Consider the following 26,229-nt stretch of genomic DNA (forward strand, 5'->3'; position numbering starts at 1 on the left):
CTGTTTTTATGGTATCTGTTAATGTGTTTTAATACGTTTTTATTTGCTGTTAAATTATGTTTTTAATCTGTTTTTAACATGTTTAAGCCGCCCTGGGTCCCTTTGGGGAGAAGGGCGGGATATAAATAAAGTTTATTATTATTATTATTACCCAAGCAGAGTCTTGGCAGATCATGAAACCACCCAAGCAGGTGCAGAGATGGCCAAAATAAAGTGGAGTGACATATTCAAGATTTTGTACCTAAAAAGTGGCACATGGCATGTTGCAGGTTGGCAACCCCTGTCATAGACCAAGCTGACTTAGATGAACCTAATGTGTGACTTGGAATGAGACAGCTTCATATGTTTGCAATGTGTATTCAGATGTGTTTTTTTCTGTTTTAAGCTGGAAAGGAGTTGTTAATTGAAGAGGAAGAAGAGGACGATGAGGACCTACAGGTGGTTCACGTAGAGAGTGAGAGTTATGTGAACCTCAAAAAGAAGCTTTTGAAAACGTACAGCACTCCAGTCAAGACCATTGTCAAAGAAAATGTTAAAATTTGCAGACAGTTCAGTGTGAAGAAGGTAAAATTAAATTTTATCTTGTAAATTGTGTAGATGATTGAAAACTATGTTCAGCATATCCTCAGCTAAACTTCCCTTTACAAGATCATTAACTATTTATCCATGTGAAATATGATAGCAAAAACTGAGAAGAAAATAGAAGAAAATGCAGCAGGATTTCTAATATCTGAAGTTTACCTTCTATGGAATTTTAAATTGTTTTAGAGCTGTTTTGCATACTTATGCATCTTAAGGTAGGTTTTCCCAAGCCCTTTGTACAATTATGTGTGCAATAGCATATACATCTGTTTCCCCCAGAATAGCCATAGTGCAGTGGTTCTCAAACGTTTAGCACCAGGACCCACCTTATAGAATGAGAATCTGTCAGAACCCACCAGAAGTGATGTCATGACTGGGAGTGACATCATCAAGCAGGATAATTTTTAACAATCCTAGGCTGCAATCCTACCCACACTTTCCCTGGAGTAAGTTCCATTTACTATCATTATTAGAAGCATACACGGAGTAGTTGTTAAAAGTGCAGATCTGTAACATTTCCCCAATGCAGTCACATGCCATAGTAGCATCAAGTCTAATATATCAATATAAAATTTTTTTTTAAATGAATGGGGACCCACCTGAAATCAGCTCGCAACACACCTAGTGGGTCCCGACCCACAGTCTGAGAAATAATGCTATAGTATATAGAGCATATAAAATTATCTGGGAATAATCCAATGACTGAGTTCTGTCTTTGCAACTGTATGTGATCTACAGGTAATAAGAAAGGTTCCTGTAACATCACACTCTTAAGTAGTTTGTAACATTAAAGCAGGCTGTCATTTTTGTGAACACATGCTTCCAGTTACTAGTGGGCATGCAAGCTCACTACCTTTGTTCAGGGTGGCAAAAGAAAGTGCTGTCCAAGAAAGCTGTTGTTTAGGAGCAGGGTAACCATGAACAACAACCCTATCAAAATATACTATGTTGCTGATAACTGGATCAGCCTCTCATCTTCACCATTCTGCTGACTTCCATTTATTCCCCCTTTTTATGTCAATGAACTTCATTCTAATTTTGAATAAACAGTCTGCTGAATTATTTTGACCAGAGAGACCACAAGTGCCCCCTGCTTCCTTACGACTTCTCCTGCATTTGCTAAGAGTATCATGTGTGTATGTGCTTGAGGAACCACTAGAAAGAGGTCATCAGATCGTAGAGATGCTTGACCTTCCACTTTCCCTCTCCTGCAGATTATCCCGTGCCAAGGTCTGCCAGCTAAGAGGTGATCCCTAGGAATGATGTCTAACCTTGTGCTCCTAATTGTGGTAACCTAATGCTGGTTTGTTACTTTATGTGGTTGCTTGATTTAAAGTGACCCCAAAGGTGCAGAGGAAGATCAGGTTCAATAGAGGTTCACCTGGTTTCTTCCCAGTCATGCTTCAGATTGCCACAGAAGCGTTTATGGTAGGCAGCAGCTGCATCATAGCCATAGTCTCTCCTGTCTGTCTGAGCTCTTTTTTTAAGCTTCTTGGGTTTTTCATAGATTATGTTAAGTTGCTTGTAAAGCTATAAATATACCGTTTACCAGAAATTATTGTTCATAAATTCAGTGCAAGAATGGCTTCTGCTGATCATGTGTATCTATTTTTTAGTCTTCTAGGCACTACCAGACCATGTTGCAAGAACGGCAGAAGCTTCCTGCATGGGAAAAGAGAGAAACCATTCTTGGCTTGTTGAACAAACATCAAGTCCTGGTTGTGAGTGGTATGACTGGGTAAGGACATGGTCTGTATGGAAACTTGGAAGCCAAGAGATGGACTACACATTAAATATAATGTGTTACAAGGAGCCCAGCATTTCCTGAAGTCTCCTTCCCAACAGACAACTGGGAGGGATGGAAGTCATTCTTGCACACTTATGGGGGTTGATTCTTCGGTTTATCTTTGGTTGTGTGTCTCATCTAGGCAAACCTGCCTCCCCCAACTGCTAAAATAGACTAGGAGACCAATCCTAACCAACTTTCCAGCGCAGATTCACATTATCTTTATATTGTCCACACAACAACCCTGGAAGGTAAATATTATTAGCTCCTGTTGCAGCTGAAACTGAGGAGTGCCATACTTGAGACCACCTAGTGAGTTTATGGCAGTGCTAAAATTTGAGCTGGAGAAGTCCTGATTCACAGCTCAATCCACATTTATGACTTAAATTCTCTCCCCCTTTTCTTGCCTGTAGAGAGAGAACTGACAGCAATCTGAACAGGCAGAACTGGGCTGATTTTCATATGGTAAGGCAGTGGTTCACAAACTTACTGGGGTTACAGTGCCCCTGCAGTCTTCTCAGCTCAGCCAGGTGCCACCATCTTGGATCTTATGAAATCTCATGACATCCAAGGTGGCGTTGCCCAGAAGAGCCCGAAGGAGGGGTGATCAGGGAAATCCCGCAGTGCCCCTGTGAGTGCGCTATGCTGCCCTAAGGCACCACAGCACACGATTTGGGAACACTGCAGTAAAGGTGGTATGCTGTGCAGTTCTTAATGATGCATGCTAGGCAACATGTGTTTCATGGAGCTGCCACTTGAAACTCATCTAGTTTGTACTAAAATCTAGTGCAAGAAAGTTTCATGAGCATCAGTCTGATGCTGTGCCACTATTGGACTTTTCTGTTCCTAGAACTGGGAAACCCTGCAGGTTGTATCACTTTCCCAGTGTAGACTTAGCCATAACTGTCTCTGCATTGATGATTTAATTGGGGCTGAGAATCTTGATTTAGAATAGATGGGACCCTAAAGAACAGAGGAAAGAACAGAGTAGAGGAAAGATTTAAAGAACAGAGGAAAGAACTTGAACTCTGGGGTCTTGGCAGAGTTTGGTCCCGAACCTCTTCAAGAAAACATGTGCTTCAACATTTATGTTTATTCATTTATGATGAAAGTCTATTGCAATCCTATTTATGTTTATTCGCACTGTGTTCAGTAGGGCTTACACTTACCTAAGAAAAGAGTCATTAAGGGCACAGTCCCAACCAACTTTCCAGCCCTGGCATAGCTGTGCCAGTGTGGCATTTGCTACATCCTGCAGTTGGGGAGCAGTTGTGGAGGCCTCCTCAAGGTGAGCCAATGTTTGTTCCCTTACCTCGATGCTGGAAAGTTGGTTAGGATTGCGCCCTAAATTATATACATCTTTTTAAGAGACATGCTTAGAAATGGGCTGTGCAAGTTATCCAATTTCTAACTTCCATTAAGAATTGTAGTTCTATTTTAAGCCTGCAGTTGTAAACACATGTATGTATAGGAGTCCTATTGGAAGCATGGTTTGCATACATGCACGTGAATTGATTTAGAAACTAATCTTTCAGAGTGTCACAAATCTTGAGCCCCTTGCTTGGTATTCTTGGTCCCTACATTCCTATGGACAAATGTACTAAACCAAGATCTGAACTGTTCTGTAGGATAGATTGTACTTGAAGAAACCCATTTTGTGTGGAAACTGCACAGGACTTGAATCTTGGATTAAAATTTGTTCCAGTTTGGAGAAGGAAGAGAATTTCTATGTGGCTTGCCTACTTGCAGAATAGTGCAGAAAAATTCAGGCTTTTTATACATATCTTGTGTTGCTTGCGGGAGAGGAGAATTTCATGTTTGTTTGTTGTCCTCTTCTGCAGATGTGGGAAAACTACTCAGATTCCTCAATTTATCCTGGATTCATCACTAGAAGGTCCTTCTAGTAAGTTAGCCAACATCATCTGCACCCAGCCTCGCCGGATCTCTGCCATTTCTGTTGCTGAACGGGTAGCCAAAGAGCGAACAGAGAGAGTTGGAATTACAGTTGGATACCAGATCCGCCTAGAAAGTGTTATGGTTTGTTTATTTGTTTGTATACCAGTTTATTTTTATCTCAGTGGTACTATGGGTGTTAACCAATTGGCACCTACACCTTTTTTCAGAGTTGGTGAATTTCTGGCAGGAATTAATGCACAAATGATTCTGTTTAATTGCTGTGCAGAGTCCTGTCATAGCACTAGAAGTCCTACTCAGCTTTCCTCTGGGTTCTGAATACAAGTTTTCACATGTGTGCTTAGACTTGTTTTTCTGCTGTGTTCCATGACTGAATCTACTTATTACTTTACTTCAATGAAATTGTTTTGATGTGCTACCTCTGCAAGTGAAGGAAGAGGAGGAAGGAAGATGTGCCTGATTCCGCTGTCTATTCGCAGTCCCTGAACCACATATGGGGGGGGGGGAGAAGAAAGAGTGTTATCTGCAGCAACCCTTAATGTGACTGAGTGGACAATTTTTTATTTTCTGTACTTTTGCTTCTGCCAGCTGTAGGCAGGGACAATGAGCTTTGCAGGGCACTGAATCCTTTCACCTCCAACAAAACACACGGGCACATAATCTTGGTCATGCCATTGACTTGGAATCACAGATGGTAATGATGGAGTCCTAAGTGTGGAATTCTTAGCAGAAAAGTGTTTCAGATAAAATATTGAACTTTTCTCTTCCAGTCTTCTGCTACCCGGTTGCTGTACTGTACTACTGGGGTGCTTCTGAGAAGACTAGAAGGGGACATGACTTTACAAGAATTCACCCATGTTATTATTGATGAGGTTCATGAGAGAACTGAAGAAAGGTAACCTGTTCCCTTACTTTCAGTTCTGCAGTACAAACGTAGCACCTCCAATAGTAATGAAAGGGAGGGCCATAGCTGAATAATGGAGCACATTCTTTGCATGTTCAAGGTGTCAGGTTCAATCTCCAGTTAGGGCAGAAGAAAATTTCTAAAACCTGGAGAGCTGCTGCTAATCAGTGTTAACAGTACTGAGGCAGAAGGACCAATGGTCTGACTCGGTACAAGGCAGCTTCCTGTATTAGTATGAAATAACTCAATCCACTAAAATTCCATGTTGGGACTTTGCTCACAAATGGTGTTTATCCCTGTCAAGAAACTGAGGCATCGAGAAAAAATGCAGAAAATGCTGTGCCTCCCCTCCTTCACCCTCACACTTCTTCTACCTGCTGTAACAAGTTACTCTCTGCACTGCAGGCAGGTGAAAGACCTGATAGAGCAGCAGTATAGAAGTGCATCTTCTTCTGGTGCCTTGGATTTTTTAAAGGGATAAGCACTGCTTCTTGGTGAGGATCTGGTAACACTGTTCTAGGCTTATGGCCCAATCCTGTGGGCCATTAACAACAGTGGTTCAATAGATCCTCTGTATAAAAGGCCCTGTTACTGCACAAATATTGTGTGTGAAGGAGCTGCTGATGGAAACAGCCAGTGGCTCCACAAGCACACCAGAATTGCTACACTGGTCCAGGAAAGGTGGTAGAGGGGTAGGTTCAGGGCAGGGAGTAGGGAGGACAGGAGGTGGGGCTGGAGGGGGTGGATCTCAGTGGCAAAAGTGTACACTGGATCTCATTTTTAGTTTTCCAACCTACTTCACCCCATTTCCTCTCCCTGGACAACACCAGCAAAATACAGTAGTTGATATAGGTCCAAGGTGATTAGGCAGCTTACTGGAAGGTATGTAAAGTTTTTTTTACTTGTCTCTCACTGGCTGTCTGATCACCTTTCACCACAGCATGCAGTGCGTGCTTCGTTGGTCTGGCTGCATATTATGGAGTGGCAGAGCATAGGATTCAGCTGTTAACAATCCACTAATCATACCTGGTTTACAGTTTGGGAGGCAAGGAGCATGGTTTGTATTTGGGCTGCTTTGAGAACATTTCTGCACTCATCAGAATTTGCTTCACAGCTGGAAGGGCTAGAAATTTGTTTCGCTTATTAAAAATGAAAATGAGAGCTGCTTTTAAATTTTCCAAATTCTCCTTAGTGACTTCTGTCTGACCTATATGACACAAGCTCAGATATATGAGATGTCCATAGCCTTGTTATCAATTGTTTATTACTTGCTGTGCCTCATTGGCAACTGAGGAAGAACCTGGGCAACCTGGGGAAGAAAATAGCAGACATAGAAAAGGTCAGGGGAACATTGCAAATAAATATGGAAGAAATTCAAATATTTTCTGCTTGTTTTCTTCAGTGACTTCTTGCTGTTGGTTTTGAAGGATATAATGGTTCAGAGACCAGACCTACGCATTCTACTAATGAGTGCAACCCTGAATGCAGAACTTTTCTCTCAGTACTTTAACGCCTGTCCTATTGTTAACATACCAGGTGAAAAACAGTCTCTTTATTTTATTATTTCTCCCTTCAAAGGTTGTCTTTCATTTTTTGCTGGCTTTAACAGATGTCTCTCCCTTGTAACAATCCTTAGTTGGTGATAACAATCTTTGCAACATGGTATTTACTGCTAATAGTTGCTACATGTGGTGTCTGAACTGAAGTTAGGCCAGGATACTTGCATTACACACGCCCTTTCCTTAAAGAACAGAAGACTGAACCTGCTGGATCAGTCCACAGCCCACCTTATTTAACACTCTCTTTCTAATAATAGCCAGCCAGCAGCCCTTGGGAAGTTCACGAACCTGAACCCATCCCACGCTGTTAGCCACAAAATCCGTTTATCCAGGGGGGGTTGCACTGTACAAAAAATGTTTGCAAACTTAGGAACAGGGCCTAGGAGAGGGGGGTAAAGGGGGTAATTTGTACCCGGGCCCAGGGTCAGAAAGAGGGCCCAGGAGCCAAATAAGGGGGCCCAGAAAGTTTCCTGCGACTTGACATTTTCATATCTCGCCAGAACTCGCTGCCAGCGCATAAAGCTGGGGCACAACCACGTGCATGCAGTGTTAACTGCTGCAAGCGATACACACCAGGCCCAGGAAAGTTGCCATGACCTTCCGTAACACAGTGTCATATCTGGGAGGAAACTGGCCTGCTACAGTAGCTCTTTGGCTTGTGGATTCCATAACCATGAAAGAGAAGCTCAGGGACCCAGCTGTGGGAAAGTTCATTTTGATCCATTCTAGTGTGAGCCTAAATACGATGGTGCTAATTTTCTGCAATCAATTTTCTATATTTCAAAAATTTTAGAGAGGCTTAGGAGTGTGTTTAATTTTTCATAATACTTTATCTAGCTGCCAGTGTCACATGGTTGGGTAGACCTGGGCTCTGCATCAAGAAGACTAGTAGACCTGAGCTCCAAAGACTATTGTGGCTGTCAGCACTCTCCTGCCCTATTTTGCCTCCCTGTTCTGCCTGCCCCCATTGCCCCCTCTCCTTTGGGAAGGGGCCCAGAAGAAACTTTGCACCCCCTGCTAAAATTCCTCTCATAGGCCCTGCTTGGGAACCAGCAAAATTTCCTTGGAGTCAGATGGGAGAATCATTATCCCTGACCTTTGCAGATGTGAGGTGCCAGGCTCAACCACTGATTACTGAACACAAATATTGGCGTCACTGCATTTAAGCTATCATGATTAATCATTGGTGATAACGGCAGCTTCTGTAAATTTGTCTGATCCTCTTTAGATTTTGTCTGATCCACCTCAGCTAAAGTAACGAATGTTTACTAAAAAATATTTGGAATGAATTTTTATAAAGTGAAGTAAAGCAGCCTAATCTATTCTTGTTTACATTATTTGTCTGCTCCACATCCCCTGGGAGTTGCATTCTGCTGAATACAGAGCATGAAGCTATGATACTATAAATGCAGTGTTTCCTTAAATTCAAAAAGGCAGAAGTGGTAGAACACCTATTATGGTGAGGTGCCTTTCAGGGAGCAGGATCAAGCAGATCAGAATTGGATGAGTTCAACACTCCTCCCCACATCCAGGCCAAGATGGAAAATTCAAGTAGCACGTTACCCCTCTGCACACAATGCACTGATCAGCCAAGGCACAATCCTCTCTGAAGTTCTCCTGCATAAGCCTCCTGTACATTACTGGGAGCAATCCAAAAGCATGACAGAATTTCACATGGATTATATCCCATGGGTGAGATCTGTCTGTTTCTCACTCTGCTGCCTTTAATGATCACATATGAAGCTGTCTTGTACTCAGACTTTATACTGTCTTATACTTGTCCATCTAATTCAATGCCACTTACAGTATAGTAGGAGCTTCCCAGGGTTTTCAGATTGGGGCCTTTTCCTGCTGATCAGGTGCTCTGCCACTGATCCACAGCACCTTCCCAAAAGCTGCCACCTACAGCAGCTGCATTACTGTTCCTCATGGGATGGCTATCTGCCACAACCTTCCTGTTAAATTGTCTCAGAATGCATAGCTCATCTTTAGGTAATAGAAGGGGAGATTGCTTATAAATGGAAGTTGCTTATGATGGAATAGTTAAACAGAGATGGCATCACCTTGCTCCATTTTTATACAATTGCTTGCCTCTTCCTTTTACTGTTTCTCTCTCTCTTAGGAAGGACTTTCCCTGTTGACCAGTTTTTTCTGGAAGATGCAATTGCAGCAACTCGGTAAGATATCTCAGAACTAAACAGGGACTTATAGTGAATCTTTTTATATAACTGTGCATTGCTTAGCTACATATTAAGATTTAAAATATCTGCATGTGGTTTAGTGGCCTGGTAAGGTCATTTCAGCAGGAAATAACGTGGCAGAGACCCCTGGTCCCAGTATTTGGTCCTGTAAAAAGGCACGTGACACAGCAATCTTGCTGAAGTTGAGCTGGTCTGGGCCTGGCCAGGTTGGAAGACTAGGGAACTTTGTGTAGCCTTCCTTAAGTTCCATCTGATTTTCCTCCAGACTTTATTAGGCTAGATTGAATACTTGATATATGGCAGCTCCTTATGTTTTTCATGCTCTATGTGCATTTCCCTACACTTGGCAGTTGATCTAACTCACTCCTATTTAAAGCAACCAACATGTAAGAACTTCATAGCAAAATCTGTATGCAGCATCATATAACAGTATTGATCTAGCTCTGCTAGACTATACAGGTATTTGTTGCACAGGTTTCCCAAAGCAATAGTATACAGTATATAGCTTTCCTTGGTAAGATACTATCAAAATTAATTGAGAACACCAGTCCTTGCAGCTGTTTTTCTAATGTCTGTGGCACCTGGCAATGGTTAGTACAGTGGTTAACCATTGAAAACAACAAGGTATTTCAGATGGCTTTTTCCGTATGCTTTATTTCTCAATTTGTATTCAGGTACGTCTTGGAGCATGGTAGTCCGTACATGCGTCGTACAAAGCAAGCTCCAGGCAAGAAAGCAAGGCATTCTAGGACTGCTGCAGAAGAGGTAGAGGAAGACCTAAAGCGTGCTGGTCTTGTGCCAAGTACAGTGTGCAGTCAAAGCACAGTCAAAGATTCAATGCCTGACCAGCAACTAACATTCCACCAGTTATTGATACGCTACAGAGGTACTCTCTTATAAATGTGCATTTTAACCACTTATTTTAGAACCTCCTTTTAGATTAAGAACATAGCCCATATTATCAGAAAAGCTTTTTTACGTCTGGAATCCTTGTGTGTACATGAATAGTGGGGTCCTGCAAGATCAGACCAAAGATCTGTCAAGTCCTTTTATCTTGATGTACTTGGCTTTTATTGTTAATGTGTTTTATGGTTATAAGTGATGTTGAGTTTTCTTTTAATAAAAATGGGATAAATATCTTTTAAAATAAAAATAAATAAAAGTCCTGCATCATGCTTCCCACAGTGGCCAGCCATATGATAGTGGCCAACTTTCCTGCTGCTGTTCCCCAGCACCTGGAACTCAGTGCCAAACTGCCTCTGAACCTGGAGTTTCCAATCCTCCGTGAATCCTGTTCCAGAATTTGCTAAATTAGTGGCCCTCATCACATCTTGTAACAATGAATTCCATAAATGAATAAAAGATAAATAAAAGTATGCAAGTTAGTGTGTATAGAGTTGTACTAAGACAATAATATAGACCCCCCTCCCCCCGTTGGGTACAGAAACTTCCCATTATATCATCCTTTCTACCCCATTCCCTGCCTGAAATGTTTTGTTAGCATTTAAGCATTTAAGTCAGTATTGAGATGACATCAGTATTGAGATGACATCAGACTTTTCATCCAGAAAATTCCCAGTCACCATGATGGATGAAGGAAGAGCATGGGGCTGAACAAATTTGGAAAGGAACTCAAGGAAGTGATCAGATGATTGATGAGAACTTGGGTGCAACAGAAGGAAGAACTGAGGTGTCCCTGGGTGCCAAATAGTTTGGCAACTAAGCTTAGCTGTTGATGTACCTTTTTAGAATGTATCTAAAAGGACGTGCAGGATATTTATCATGTGAAACTTGGAATTTTATGCTGCTAAGAGGGTGTGCCTTTGAATGTAACATTTCAAATGTGGCCAAAGTGGTTCAAAAGCATGTTTTGTTGCCTTCAGGTCACATGTTCTTTGATGTCCTGAAGTACACTCTGAAAAACTGTGACATTACAAGCATGCTTTTCCTTTTTCCCAGTTTCCAATTTTTTTTTCTTTTAGTGTTTTTATTTTTTTATTTTTTTTAAGGTAAAGGATGAGAGTAGGTATAAATTAGGGCTATACTGTTTAATCAATCAGTTGACGAAAAATATTTGTTCTTCAGCAGTGGAGTAGGGTATTCTTGCATGGGTTGCTACTTCCTGCTTGCACCTGGAAAGACAAGGCCATGTGATTGAAGTTTAACCCCATACTAGGGGGGGAATAAAACCCATTTTTGGTCCTGTCTCACTCTGGAGTAGCAGGACTACCTTACCAGTTAGGCATTATTCCCAAAATATGTCCCAAATTAATCAGATAGCAGCTTTAAAAATGAAACAAAACAGGGGAAAATGGGGGGGGGGAGAGGAACCTTTGGCCATTTGTTGTTGGTTTTCTTTCTAGCTGCTATTCTTTCTTAATTCTCTGCTTCCCAACTCTTAGGGAAGGTTAGTCCACAGACAGATAACTAATAATAGTTTTGGACCTGTCAGCAAACCTTCAGAGTTCTGAATTGTTAGAGCTGGGCTGCTTTATAATGTCATGAATGTGTAATATAGCCTTGCTACCCTGCATGCAGTGATGCTCAGAAGGAGGGGGTTGGGGAGGGACCAACAAGATGGGATCTGCTGGTCTTTCAGTTCTGGAGATGCCACATTTGTCTTGTACCTGTCAACAGTTCGCTGCAGTGGAGAAGTGACTATAGTTTGTGCTCTTTTACTGAATAATATATGACCTTACCGGAGCTTTTTTTTGTGCCCATTCTCTCATAGGGTTCAGCGCATCAGTATTAAAAACAATGGCAAACATGGATTTAGACAAAGTTAACCTTGAATTAATTGAAGCTCTGCTGGAGTGGATTGTTAGTGACAAACACTCATATCCACCAGGTAACGTGATAAGCATTGCAACTTATTTCACAAGTTTATGTAGCTGAGTCAATTTTGCTGTCATGACTGCCTAATCCTGAACTATTCAAACTGGGGCATTGCAACTTCCCAGCCTGACAGCCTTGGCCTCTGCCCCCTTAAGGGGTGGGGGCAGGGGAAGCAGCGATGCAATCCCCAGGATCACGTCACTAGGGGGGCTGCAGGGACTGGGATGTACTTACCAGTCCCTGAAGCAGCCTGTCGGGGGTGTGGGGAGCCCTCCGCGAGCATCTGCAGGCCTCCCCGATGTTCCGAAAGTGGAACGATCGCACTCCACTTCCGCAAAACCCGAAGTGGAGCACAATCACTCCACTTTCACTTTTAGAAGGCTGGGGAGCCCTAGTGCAGACGCTCACACAGTGCTCCCCGCACCCCCAACAGTCTGCCACAGGGACTGGTGAGTACATCCCAGTCCCTGCAGCCCCCCTTAGCGACACGGGGTGGTGTCGCTGCTGTTCCCCTGCCGCCTTTCACCCCTCCCCTACAAGGACTTACTGTGGTCCTCAAATTCCCTGAGAGTTTGAAAACCGCAGATCTAATCTTTTGAAGCTCTGCTTTTTAAATTTAGAATACTAGCTTTTGAAGTGTGTCTCAGAAGTGCAATAGGATTTACTTTCAAGTTGTATGCTTGGAATCAAGTTGCAGGAAAAGGAAAATTTTTAGTGACACCAGAACTGGAATATAAATGTGAATATTTCTCATTCATAATCTTGAACATATCTATTTGTTCATGAGCTCCAATTTAAATTTAAGAGAAATAACCCTTACCGAACTAGCAGTTTTACTATTTGGCCATGAATTGCTTCTCAGATTGCTACCTTTTTTTCTGATAGGGCTTCTCTGAAACCGATAGCATTTCAAGCGGTGATTTTTTTCTATTGCTGCTTCTTCATACCAGGAACCACTTCTTCTGGTTGAGTCCTGCAAACAAAACAAGAAACACTTGACTCTTTGTAAATTGTGTTTCTCTAAACAGAATATGTTTTAGAAAAGCATACAGCTTGTGGGTAGATAGTATATGCTTGAAACAAAACATCTGTCTTTTTCATTCGGTGTAGAGTATCTTGCACATAGATGGTACAATACAAATAAACATTTTTCTTTATTTGCTTCATTTATGAATAGAATTTCAGCCATAGATGTAGGACAGTGGCTTACAAACTACAGAAAATAGCAATAAAGTTATGAAATCTACAAAAGTAAAACACAGCAGTGACATAAACAAATTTTTCAGGATTGATCACACCCTAAAATCAAAAGCCCTATCTGGAATAAAATGGTAGTCAGGCATCACTCAAAAATGTGGAAGGTGAGGGACAGCCAAATCTCCCTAGGCAAGTTATTCCAAAGATACAGAGTTGTTTTTGAAAAGGCCCTGTCACCAGCCACACTTCTGATAGTTGTATATATGCAAGCAGGGCCTCAAGGCCAGACATCTTCATTTGTGAGAAGATAACCTGGTGCTATTCTATTTAGGGCTTTAAAGCTTAACACCAGCACACTGAATGAGGGCTAGAAGCACACTGGTCACTCATGGAGGCAAACTCAAATCAGTGTGATGGGTTCTGCCTGCTTCACCTCACTTAGCAGTCTTGCAACTGTACTTTGCACAAATTGAAGCTTCCAAACTATTTTCAAATGCAGCCCTACAGAGAGCACATTTCCATAGTGTCTACCCTAGATATAACTTGTGCATGTAGAACTGTAGCCAGCACCCTTCTGATGGGTGAAGATCTGTATATAGATATCTGTCAGTTCTCTCTCTCTCATGATTATCATGTTAGAGTCAATTCAACTTGGCTTATGTATTTTTTTCCCCCCTAATGTGGTGGGACATATGAAGCCGCTCTTGTGTTGCACTAGAATCATCACAATTCACTGGAATCCTTGACCTTACCACTATGTCTGGCTACCTCTTCCCATCCCTGAAGCTAGGAGGGAGGGATCCCAGAGAGAAGCTGCAATAAATAGCGAGTGCAGCTGTAAAGCAGGCAGGGTTGGGTGGGAGTTGCATTCAGGAGCAGGAAATGAAGAATTAACTTTTGACTTATAGAACAATTTTATATTAATTCAAGCATTAATAATCTATAATTTAATTTTTATTTAATTAATAATTGATAATTATTAATAATACATTAATAACTTAATTCAGTTCTCATATTTAGGTGCAGTGCTGGTATTCTTGCCAGGCCTGGCAGAAATTAAAACACTATATAAGCAACTGCAGTCTAATGCACTCTTCAATAATCGGCACAGCAAACGGTAAGTAAAAAATTTGCCTTTTTTTTTTAACCTGAATGTTTTAAAATTAAAAGTAAATTGATTTTAAAGACTCTATTAAATGAATTGAGGGCACTTGAATCAACAGTAAGATTACTTTCCTTCCTTGTGGCAATTTTTATTCTCTGTGGGATTCAGCCATTCCCAGCTGCTGCATGGAAGCTACTGTTCAAGTGGAACTTGGAAGATAATATTCATGGCTGGTGTAACTGGGTTATGAATTGTGCTGCAGAAATTTGGAGATGTAAGCTAACCTCTCCCCTAGTGCTTTGACTGAGCTATGTTGTGTGTTGGGTTGCTGCTAACTGATTGAAATTAGTGGGTTGGTTCAGACATAACATCAAACCAATGGTTTGGCTGTGCCAAATGAGCTGCGTGCTTGCATTCTCCTTCCTCTTCCCCTCATTCCACAGGTGCACTATGATTTTCTCTCTTCCTTCCAATTTAACAAACTATTGTTTCATATATCAGAACTGACCCATTGATATTTTACAATGTATAGTGTTTCAATTGATATTTTTTTCTGCAACTGCCTGCACAGTTGGATTGCTAAAATATCAATTGAAATGTACTAAAATGCAGGCATACTTGCAGTGCCCACTGTTTTAGGCATTCCAGGTGGATGGGGTCCTTATGACATCCTTTGTCCATCTAATAAGCATTGTGACCATAAATAATAAGCCAGACAGGAGGAATCGAACAGCAGTAACATTTGGAACAAAAGCAACATCAGCATGTAGTTCTGAAACTTGGAATGAATGCCTGTGTTGTTTCAATATGATAGACTCTGAAAGCAGAATGAACCACATAAACCCCACCAGAGTTATTGGCAATTATACAACATGAAATATGCATTCTGAAGAATAGGGAATCTCAAGGTCACTCAGTGCTTGCACTACAATGGGGTTTTCCTGCCTCTGAGGAGAAAATGATGAATTGAGGGAAGACATCATTTCCAGAGCATTGTATACATGTTAATATCGGGGGTGCATGCTACAGATGGATTCAGCTAATCTGTTGGTCATTGAGCTTGTAACAATGTCTAAGGTAGATCTTTATAGTGCAGTGTGTTTTCTCTCTCTAGTTACTGTGTGAAATAAGTGACAGGGAAATGGAGAAAAAGTCAATTTAAAAAATCTTGTGTTCTGATCTTATTTCTTCTAGCTGTGTTGTTTATCCACTCCATTCTTCACTTTCCAGTGAAGAACAGCAGTCTGTGTTCATTAAGCCTCCTCCAGGGGTTACCAAGATCATAATATCTACAAACATTGCAGAAACTTCTATTACCATTGATGATGTAGTCTATGTGATTGATTCAGGAAAAATGAAAGAAAAAAGGTACGTGAGTTAGTCAGAGGGGAAATTCTAAAACAGTGTGCAGTGCATGGGGCTTAATTGTACAGTGCTTGCTGTCCAGAATCTCTACCCACATGAGGTCTGGAGTGGAGCTTTGACTTGCACAACCTCTTCCCACATATAGTATATTACCCTTGAACTGGGAGACATTCAGTTTATCTGAACACTTGTTCTTGGCCCTTGGAAGGGTCCAGACTATAATACCAAGGAAATGCTCAAGTATTCTCAAGTTCAAGCATTATACGTATTTTATGGGTGAAGGGGGGAGAAGGTATGAGAGCCCAAGTTCTGCTTCCAATTTTGCTATAAGTAGAGATTCCAGAGCTGAGTATCATTTGAATTAGCCTCTGGATAAAACTTAAGGACATCAATCTATATTGGCAATCTGTGTGATCAGTAATTACAGAGTGGTGGCCCTGGGAGACCAGGATTCCTAGAGCTGGATGAGTTACTATTATTCTTGTTTCATTTGTGGATATATGAAGTTGACTTCACAATTGATAACAACTCTCTGAATTTTCAAAGAGAAATCTTTCCCAGCTCTTCTCTCTAGAGATGCCAAGGACTGAAGCTAAAACTATTTCCCATCCCCTTTGCTTTCACTTCTCTCTGTAATCAAAATTCTCTCTTCCTTGTTATCTGCCGCAGTTAGTTCATTCTTTAAAAAGTATCCATAAGGCCTAACCTTTTCAGTAGCTTTTCCTTCTTTAACATTTCTCCCCTTTATGTCTACACATTCTTTTAAAAAAGGAAACTTGTACTAACTTGTAACAATGTTTGTTCCCAATGATTTATGAAGACGTTGTTGCCTGACAACACTTTTTTTTATTTGAAGTGACCCATGTGTATACAAGTGTATATGGCACAGGGTGCCTGCCAGGATAAGCACAACCCAGGCCAGTACCATAACTTGGAGCAGGTCAGATGGTAAGAGGGCTCAGATCCTCAGGTCATGAGAGAGGCTACACTTTTTATTTATATAAAAAATAATTCACCACCACACCACCACCACCACTGTACCAGGCTAGCCTGGAAGAAGCCCTCCCTGACTCATTCCTTGGTAAATTCCATGGGTAGCTATGTCTTGCTTGCACAGCACATTTGACTCCATGAACAGTTGGTAAAGGTGCAAAACAATAGCAGCACCCATTTACAGCCAGGATGAGCAAACTAAGGCCACCCCAATAGGTCTGTTGATGAGCTCACCCCACAAAAGATTCCATAGGATTCTATGGGAAGAAAAAGTATAAAAGGGTGGATCACCAGCCCTTCATGTTTTTTTGTCCCTTACTTGTCTGTCTGCCTTGCTGCTGGGTACATTTATTTGACCCACCAGTGCTGCATTAAGCTTCCCCATTCCAGCTGCTCAGAAATACTGAGCCAGATGGAACCCAGGACTGGTAACTACCTTCTCCCTTTTCTGTACCAACCTTCCCATTTCCCTCATTGAGTGCAACCAAAAGCCAATGTGCCAGCTGGACAGCCATCCTTCATGTAACATGCCACCTCCTCCCAGGAAAGCAGCTCTGGCTTTTTTGCTCTGGTTCCTCAGCCTAGCCCTTGGACTTACTTTGCTTGTTTGCTTGTCCTTTCCACCCTGCTTTTAAAAAGAATTGGGTTCAACGTTCTAGTCTCATGACTCCTGCAACACAGTGCACATAAATCAACAGAAAAGTATAAACAACGTTGGTCTTTGGTGCAGCCTCCCTGTCTACCCACAAGACCCTCTATCTTTCTGTGTCTTGGGTGCAGTCAAACTGATGATGCACCTAGGCTACAATCCTACCCATACTTTCCTGAGTAAGTCCCATTGAACACAATGAGACTTACTTCTGAGTTGTCATGCATAGGATTGAGCTACTAGTTCTTCTTTCTTTTCTTTGTGTGTGTGAATTATTTTTGATTCCCCTTCTCTGCATTTATAAATTATACCTACAATAAAGGTTTGTTGCTGCTTCACGCCCTTCCCATCTTTTACTACCAAACCGTTGAGATGTGTCATTGTCCACTGCAAAGAATCCCAGTTTCCTCTTGTGTAAGCATATTAACACACATCTGAAAAGCACACCAGGTAACAGCACTGTCTTCCTCAGCATTTGTCAATACCTGTCCATTTTGTGTAATAATAATAATGTTCACATTATTAAGAATATAATTTTTTTGAAAGTTTGTGAATAACAGTTTCAAAAAATTAGATATCTAGTGCTATAAAAATGTTAAATAGTAATTCAGAAATATTTCTATCTTTTATACTTTCTATGATGCTAAAGATAATGTTCATGTTTAAAACTCTGAATTCTATATTTCTTTCTCCTTGCAGATTTGATCCAAGCAAAGGCATGGAAAGTTTGGAGGATACTTTTGTGTCCAAAGCCAATGCCTTGCAAAGGAAAGGACGAGCAGGCCGTGTAGCCTCTGGAGTTTGCTTTCATCTCTTCACTAGCCATCATTATAATCACCATCTTTTAAAACAGCAGTTACCTGAAATACAACGAGTCCCTTTGGAACAGCTCTGTCTCAGGTTAATAATTCTTCCACAGCATCCTTTAACAGAGCCTTAATGCATCTTGTCTCTGTTTCTTGCAGACTGCAGTCTGCCTTGACCTCATTCCAAAGTTCCCCTACTTTCAAGACTCAACTCGTATGCTTCTTTCTGAAAATAATTTTCCATAGTTGTAGATAAAGGTACAAGTTATTAGCCCAGATTCCCAATCTTTCCATGCCTTTTGAGAGGGTAAGCATGGATGTCCTGCTCACCTCTGACTTCCTTTGTGCAGAGGCAGGTGCATGCAATCCTGAACCTGGCTTCTGTATACTACCACATGTAGCAAAAACAAAAACACCTTAAAGTGAACAAATGCATTGTAGTATAACCTCACGTGGATTAGAGACTGCTTCATTAGATGCTAGCCTTTAAGGTGCAGCCAAACATTTTGCTGCAGCAGACTAACATGGCTACCCCTCTGGAAGCTGTTTCCATGGATAGAAGAGTACTGGGTTGCTGAAAAGCAGAAACTGCTCATCAATGGCAGTTTAGTTGAAATCTGTGGCACTGAATCTGATTTATCAGTGCTCTTATTTTCACAGTCAAACTGTATGCAGTTTGACTGTTTGCAATACATATGCAGGTGTATGTAGTCAAACATTTGGGTCTTAAAAAAATAGAATTAAGATAATGATTTCAGTGCATCTCCTATATAGTTTTCTATCAGTACACATCCAGAAAGCCGGTTACGAACTGGAAAGCTCTCAAATAATGGCTGTTGTCTCCTTGGCAAATATTATATTCAACCAAAGCAGATAAAATTATCATTTGTTTCTCCCTATCCTTTCAGAATTAAAATCTTGGAAATGTTTTCCACGCATGGCCTCCAGTCAGTTTTATCACAATTGATTGAACCGCCAACAACGGAATCTCTGCGTGCATCCAAGTCGCGGCTACAGGATGTAGGAGCCTTAACATCAGATGAAAAGCTCACTCCTTTAGGATATCATTTGGCTTCCTTGCCTGTTGATGTAAGGATTGGGAAGCTAATGCTGTTTGGCACCATCTTCCGCTGTTTGGATCCTGCACTAACTATAGCAGCAAGCAGGGCTTATAAGTCGCCTTTTGTAAGTACTGTACTTTAACTATCATATATGTGTGTAGGAATAGTTCCTAAACTTCTTATTAAAGGATTCCTGCTAAAATAATAATAATAATAATAATAATAACTTTATTTCTACCCCGCCTTTCTCCCTGAAGGGACTCAAGGCGGCTTACAACATATTAAAAACAATTTAAAAACAAATAAAAACATATTAACACATACTAAAAACAGCAGTCAGAGTAAAAATAGGTAAAAAGAGCATAGAGCAGCAGCAAGTCATAAAAGAATCAGGCCTGTAAAAAAATATTAAAAGATGTTAAAAAGATGTTAAAAGGCCAAGAACTCAGAAGGCCTGTTTAAACAGAAGGGTCTTCAGGCCTTGCCGAAAGGTCTCAAGAGAGGGAGCCGTTCTTAAGTCAAGGGGAAGGGAGTTCCATAGCGTTGGTGCCACTACTGAGAAGGCCCTATTTCTTGCAGCCGCCCCACGTACCTCCCTAGGCGGCGGCACTTGTAAAAAATGGCTAGTGATTGGAGAGTGATTTCATTTCCCATTATGTACATGCATTTTACTCCACAATCACCTTTAGACAAACAGATTTTGCAGGTTTTTTTAAACACAAAAGCCTGCAGAAATTTACCAGAGGCAAAAGTAGGATGATTATGAATACAATGAGCAGCAATTTTGAATCACCCTCAGCTCTCTGAAAATACTGTATCTGCCTCCAGCCTAAAAGACCAGGAGCCGACACACCCTTTGCCATGAAATGTTCTTAGTGTCCCAGCTGCTGAACTAGATGGACTAATAAAAATTGTCATTTAGAGAAACTCTTGTCTGGCTAAAGGTCTTTTTCCAGTGTTGGCCAGCTAGATGCTCTTTGGAAGTTCACAATTAAGGCATCATAGAACACCTTAATTTCTTTCAGCACCTGCTGATCAGTTATACTTGCTACTTAACATGAAAGTTGCTTTTAGAAAGTGATATATGATAGAGGCCACTCCAGCAGCATCTGGCAAGGAATTCTATGAGTTAAGCATCAATGCTGAAGTTTATCTTCAGTGTGTTCAGTCATGAGAGCCAAAGTGGCTGAACCTGCGTCAGGAAGACAGGTTCAAAGCCCCACCCAGCCATGGTACTTACATCAAGCTACATTGGATTATTGTAAGATGAAATGGGACAACATTGTGTGGTGGAAGGATGGAATAGAAACATAAGTGTGTTCCTGTTCCAAAATTACCATTTCAAATTTCACATCTATTTGTGTCTCATGAGTGTATTTTGTGGAATATCATTCTATGTCAACCTCAGAATTCTAATAGATCATGTTTTACATGTGCCAGCAGTGCTGTGGTATGTTGATTGTTGCAGGTTTCTCCATGGGACAAAAGAGAGGAGGCATTCAAGAAAAAGCTGGAATTTTCAGTAGGAAACAGTGATTACTTGGCTCTCCTCCAAGCATATAAGGTGAGAAATAAAAACTCGCAGTACAGTTGGACTCCAACATTTGTCACAAGTATATTAAGAGATGGCAGGGCAACATTTTACATTTCTATTATTTAGGGATGGCGCCTGTCTTCAAAAGAAAGCTATCAAGCAAGTCACAACTTTTGCAGAGAAAACTTCTTATCAGAAAGTGTTCTTCAGGTAATTTGAATTTTTAAAAGGGTGATTTTAAAAGTTTCTTATTAGGTGGTCTTGTTCCACTGTTCTCTTCCTATATTCCCTTTATCTTCCTATATATTCCATTATATAGAATAACATTTTGTTACATAGGTTTAAACGTTCATTTTTCAGAAAAACGTGTGCTCCCAAGGCACATTCAGGGCCATTTGTGAGTCTGGTTTAGGGTTGGTCTTATCCCATTTTATTTTACTATGTTACAGGTAGATTAACTATAAAAATCTGTCCATAAGGTATGAGATCCCTGTGTTTAGCCTTGAGTAGGCAGGTGATGTGAGAGGGGAAAATTCGATATAGATTGGGGAGTGGGAGAATGTATACAAGTGCTGCGGTCTGCGTATAACTGCAGCTCCTCAGGGAAGGTAGGGGGGAATCTTTGAATAGATGATAGGATTAAAGAACATGGTGTGTGTGTGTGTGCGCGCACACACACCCCATTCACTATATTCAGCTTGGGGGTAGGGTATTTGAACTGCCTGCTCCTTTATGAATCTGTCTGTTCCCTGAGATTATCTTCAGAGGTGTCCCCATTTCACAGATTAGGTGGATGGTAAATGGAGAAAAAGAAGGTTTTATGGTGGTGCCCTGGTTGTGGAATATCTCCCCAGAGGCACTGAAATGCTGCCAACTTTACAGTACTGATTTTTAGATGTAATAAACATTCAGTGGCCAACCACTGTTGTATGAAAAATGAAAACAAAAGGAAGACCTCATTGGAACTGGATGCAGTTCCTAAGTATTCTTTGAAGGGGCTATTCATACTTTAAAGGTGCCTTTTTGTCCTCCTCCTACATTTAGGAAATGGCCAGTTTAAAAAGGCAGTTCACTGAACTGCTGTCTGATATTGGATTTGTGAAGGAAGGACTCAGAGCCAGGGATATCGAGCGGAGGTGGTCTCAAGGAGGTGATGGTGTTCTTGATGCCACAGGAGAGGAGGTAACTGGGTGATGGAAAGTTGGTTGGCCTTGTTCAGTAATTTGTTAGCTTTTGTACCAACTTAATGGGTTTTTTGGGGGGGGGGCAGGGTTGTTCTCCTTAGACAGATAAGGCAAGTGTCACAAAATGAATATCCCCCTCTAGAGAAAGAAGTAGAAGGAACAGCATTAATGCCCCCTCTCCTTATAGACTCTTCTCTATTTGATAACACTTAACAGAACTGAAGATATCTTGATGCTGGTTTGGAGCTGCCCACCTGAGAACTGTTAAAAACAAAAACAAAGAAAACTAAACAGAAAACACCAATCCTTCTCTTTCCATCTGACTAGTAAACATTGATAGATTCCACAACATAAGAGGGTACCAATCATTGTTTCATCTAGCTGAGAAATAAGGAAGAAGAATTAATTCCAGAAAAGGGTGCTGGAGATCTTCAGATGGACTCTTCTTTACAGAAGCTGCCTTCCTGTTTTCAAACCAAACCTTGCCACCAATAAGGACTAGAAACTTCCTTTTAAAAACATGACAGCTCAGATGCTCAGGATCCTGTTCCAGTTGTTATGTGCTGTTTAATTCCAGGCATCTGCAGAAGTAGTGAAAGACGAACCTTGACTGTAGCATTTTGTTTTTGTTGCAGGCAAATTCTAATGCGGAGAATGTCAAGCTGATATCAGCCATGCTGTGTGCTGCTCTGTATCCCAATGTAGTCCAGGTAAGGGGCAGCTTGTCTGTATTGCACCTATCTCCTTCCCTCCCTGCATTCCTTTCAGTGGCGTCACGAGGATTCGCGTCATCCGGTGCGGGAGGCCTGCACATCACCCCATGTAGTGGGCGGGGCAACGCCCAGGTAGGCATGGTGATGTGCCATCGCTCCGCCCTCACCTTTTTTTGGCTGTACCTTTTGTTATAACACAGATATTTCAATGTGGTTTGTTTCATTGCATTCTGCATGAAATTACACATTGATTAATATATAACATGATGGGATTATTCCTCCAAATTCTAGCGCTGGGACCCACTTTTTAGAATGACAGTCTGTCCAGGACCCATTGGAAATGATGTCATGGCCAGAAGTGACATCATCAAGCAAATTAAAATAAATAATTATAAATAATTAAATTAAAATAAAATAAAAAATTAAATAAGGGGGAGCCACTCCTGTTCCACCAAGTAAATCTAGCAACGCCAGTGGTTCCTTTTAATCTAAAGAACGTTGTGGGCAGGAGATTGAGCTGTCGCCTTGCCTGAAAAAGCTAAGTAGGATTGGTTACTTGGGTGGGAGACAAGGGCCACTGGTGTGTCTTTGCGGTAGAGCGAAGTATGGAGAAATCTGCTGGCAAAAAAATGGATAACATCCCTAAGAAACCAGTCTGAAGCTTGGTAGCAGCCTGTGAGAACTTGGAAAGTGCCATGATGACAACTGCACTATGGAAACACCCAGAGAAATGGAGGTTCTAAGAGATTGTCTCATGGAACAATACTTGTAAAAATCTTGTTGAAAAATGAACTTATCTTCAGCCTGCTTCTGTAAACCGCCTTGAGTCTATTGAGAAAGGTGGTATATAATATTGTGACAAACAAATAATAGAGCCCCACACCTCCTCTATATTGTGAAAACAGCTGTTTTTAACAAGTTTTTAAAAAGCAAAATTAATGTTACTATCTGTAATGTGCTTATGTTGCTTTGAAAGTGGGAAGCAAAAGGTATAATCCCCAAAGGACTTCCTGTGCAACTTGATAGACTTGAATAGGCATTGTTTATCAGTCCTTCTGTAACTGTTTATTTTTTATCATTTTAGGTGAAAACACCAGAAGGGAAGTATCAGAAGACCAGTACAGGAGCTGTGAAAATGAAACCCAAACCTGGGGAGCTGAAGTTCGTTACCAAAAACGATGGCTATGTTAACATTCATCCGTCCTCTGTAAATTACCAGGTGATTTCCCTTCGGCGCACACACACTTCTTCATGGAACATATGCATAAGAACTAGTCAAGAATCCCTACCATGGTTCCAAGCACTTACACATTTGTAAATCCCCTTATAGTTAGACATCTGCACAGGCACAAAAGAGCTGTCTCTCCTTTCTCTTTGCCCCGTCCATGCAGAGCTTCTCAGAGGCTTCTAAAGTCACACATGGCCCTTGCCTGGCCATGCTCAGTGTGCTGGCACAGCACTGACTTTTACCTACAAAGCCTGGCATATATTGTGGTATATCTATATACTCAGACCATATACAGGCATGCACCACTTAACAACCTTTCGCTTAACAAAAGACTGCATATGGTGGTCAAAGCACAATAAAGGTGCTCTTAATAAGGCAATCACATCTCCCATAGCCTGCAGCAGAGTGTCTGTTAACACAATAGAGAGGCTCTTAATGCAAAGAAGGGGCACTCTATCTCCAGTAGACTGTGCAACCCCTAGTGTCTGGCAGCAAATGTCTGTCTACACAACAAAGGCAATAGATTGAACTGAACATTCACTTAATGACCTAATTGCATAACAGTGGGATTGGGAAAGTATCCCTGTCCTTAAGTGGTGTGCACCTGTATTTTGTTAATGTCTCACTATAATCCTTTGGAATTCAATGTTTCAGACAAGGCACTTTGATAGCCCCTACTTGGTGTATCATGAGAAGATAAAAACCAGCCGGGTGTTTATTCGTGACTGCAGCATGGTGTCTGTATACCCATTGCTCTTGTTTGGAGGAGGCCACATTAATGTGCAGCTTCAGAAGGGCGCCTTTGTCATCTCCCTAGATGATGGGTGGATTCGCTTTGTTGCAGCCTCACACCAGGTAAGGAAACACTCCTCAAATTACAGAGGCTTTGTGTACATCTCAGTTATTATGATGGTGAAAGTAGTTCTATCTCAGCCATTTTTGTACTGTCAGTGGCCACAAGGCGCTTCTAGGAATGAAAAGAGTTACACAGACGCAAGGACTCTTTCCATTCATAGAATAGTCTCCCATTCTATATCGGAAAGTTGGAGAGGAAAGGGCCAAGCAGCACAGAAACAGCTTGCCATGTAGGTAATTGCTATTCAGAATTCAAGGATTATTAGCCTGGACAGCTAAATGTGAACCTCCATGTTGAGATTGTATTTGTCTAAGATGCTGAGAACAAATGGGATGGCCACCTCCTCATTTGTAATTGAGAAGTTTTAGACTTGGCTGCCGTTGAAGGCAGGAAGCCGGACTAGCTTGGCTTTGTGCGGATCCAGCAAGACCATTCTTGTGTTTAAAGTAAAAGGCCCTCTGCTGTGTGTATATATCTTCCTACCTTCTTCAGGATGGGAACTATTTCTGTTACCAGAAGGACTTGATGCTTATACTGCTTTATGGTAGTAAGAGTAATGGGGAGTGCCTGTGTAGAGCAGCTGTGTAAGACTGTAGAGCTTTTGCCAGGAAACTAGGACTCGCTCCTTCCTTAAGGAGGGCAGTTTCCCCATCTAAAGGGGTGAGGCTGAATGTCTTTCCACTCAGTTTTCTTTTAACCACTGCAAAAGCTGAAGCTTTGGAAGACTGTACTAGAATATTTATACTGTAGCCTTAAGCCAGGTTCCTTTCTTTTTCATCTTTCACTCTGATTCCTAAATACAAGCCAGGATTCCAGGAGGAGAGTTCATAAACTTCAAATTTAAATTGTGACTACGTGTGTTGCCCATGTCTGCATTTGTTTTATTGTGCTTTCAGGTGGCAGAATTAGTGAAAGAACTTCGCTGTGAGCTTGATCAGCTACTCCAGGATAAAGTTAAAAATCCCAGCATGAATTTATGTACCTGCCCTCGAGGATCTCGTATCATTAGCATGATTGTGAAGCTTGTGACTACCCAGTAACATCTGCTATTAAGGAATTGGCTAAAAGATTCACCACCAACAGTTGCTTGGAAGGAAAATAATATGCATCTGTATTAAGTATCACTGATGTTTCTGATGTAATCCTGATCACTGGAAGGCCTGACAGCCTGGGACAGCCTGTCAAAAGCCTGACAGCAGTTAAGGAACAACTTGGAGTGGCCCTACTGGAATTAGGGACATAAGTGCTTTTAGGATCTTGGTGGAAATTGATATCTGTTTGCACAAAGAAACATGCACATTTTAAGGAAAACAAATATTTCCTTCCTTGAAGTACCCTTCTATGAAGTAAGGAATGAGAAAATATAGTTTCTCACACTGAGGAAGGAAACTCCTAAAGTGCCACAAAAAAACTTCTGTGAATTCTTATGTGCTTTCTTTTGTCACTGTGTTTGCCCAATGAACTATTTTAACTCTTTCTGTGAAGAAAACCACTGCTACAGAGGTAGCCTTGCCCTTTGAATAAAGGATACAGAATATTTGCTATTGCATCTGTCTATGCATTTTTATACATCCTAAAATGTATCCCTCTGTGCCAAACTCCTATTTTATGAATCCTAAACTTTAGAATGTCCTCACTTGGTGAAGCAATCAGTTTATTGATTAATGATTAAGCAAGGTTTAAATGACAGCTGCTAAGAGAAATATATATGAACTCGCAGATTAATACTTTACAGTATTAGGAAATGGCTCAAGGCT

The 26,229-nt window shown here is 41.2% G+C and overlaps 1 protein-coding gene across 1 annotated transcript in view; it reads left to right on the forward strand.

Annotated features, from left to right (window-relative positions):
- The window catches only part of DHX57 (DExH-box helicase 57), a 36,934-nt gene extending 10,925 nt beyond the window's left edge, over positions 1-26,009 (forward strand). The window contains exons 6-24 of the mRNA XM_066625328.1: positions 386-564; positions 2,199-2,320; positions 4,210-4,405; positions 5,053-5,177; positions 6,589-6,722; positions 8,868-8,922; positions 9,621-9,832; positions 11,678-11,794; positions 13,999-14,095; positions 15,278-15,451; positions 17,790-17,990; positions 18,805-19,081; positions 20,426-20,521; positions 20,618-20,701; positions 21,536-21,673; positions 22,311-22,385; positions 23,473-23,607; positions 24,271-24,471; positions 25,369-26,009. Of these exons, the coding sequence (XP_066481425.1) occupies positions 386-564; positions 2,199-2,320; positions 4,210-4,405; positions 5,053-5,177; positions 6,589-6,722; positions 8,868-8,922; positions 9,621-9,832; positions 11,678-11,794; positions 13,999-14,095; positions 15,278-15,451; positions 17,790-17,990; positions 18,805-19,081; positions 20,426-20,521; positions 20,618-20,701; positions 21,536-21,673; positions 22,311-22,385; positions 23,473-23,607; positions 24,271-24,471; positions 25,369-25,512 (2,762 nt within the window). The 3' untranslated portion in view covers positions 25,513-26,009. The remainder of the gene's footprint in view (positions 1-385; positions 565-2,198; positions 2,321-4,209; positions 4,406-5,052; positions 5,178-6,588; positions 6,723-8,867; positions 8,923-9,620; positions 9,833-11,677; positions 11,795-13,998; positions 14,096-15,277; positions 15,452-17,789; positions 17,991-18,804; positions 19,082-20,425; positions 20,522-20,617; positions 20,702-21,535; positions 21,674-22,310; positions 22,386-23,472; positions 23,608-24,270; positions 24,472-25,368) is intronic.
- Positions 26,010-26,229: the final 220 nt, after the last annotated feature.

The sequence above is a fragment of the Tiliqua scincoides genome, chromosome 1, assembly GCF_035046505.1.
Source record: "Tiliqua scincoides isolate rTilSci1 chromosome 1, rTilSci1.hap2, whole genome shotgun sequence".
NCBI classification, from domain to species: Eukaryota; Metazoa; Chordata; class Lepidosauria; order Squamata; family Scincidae; genus Tiliqua; species Tiliqua scincoides.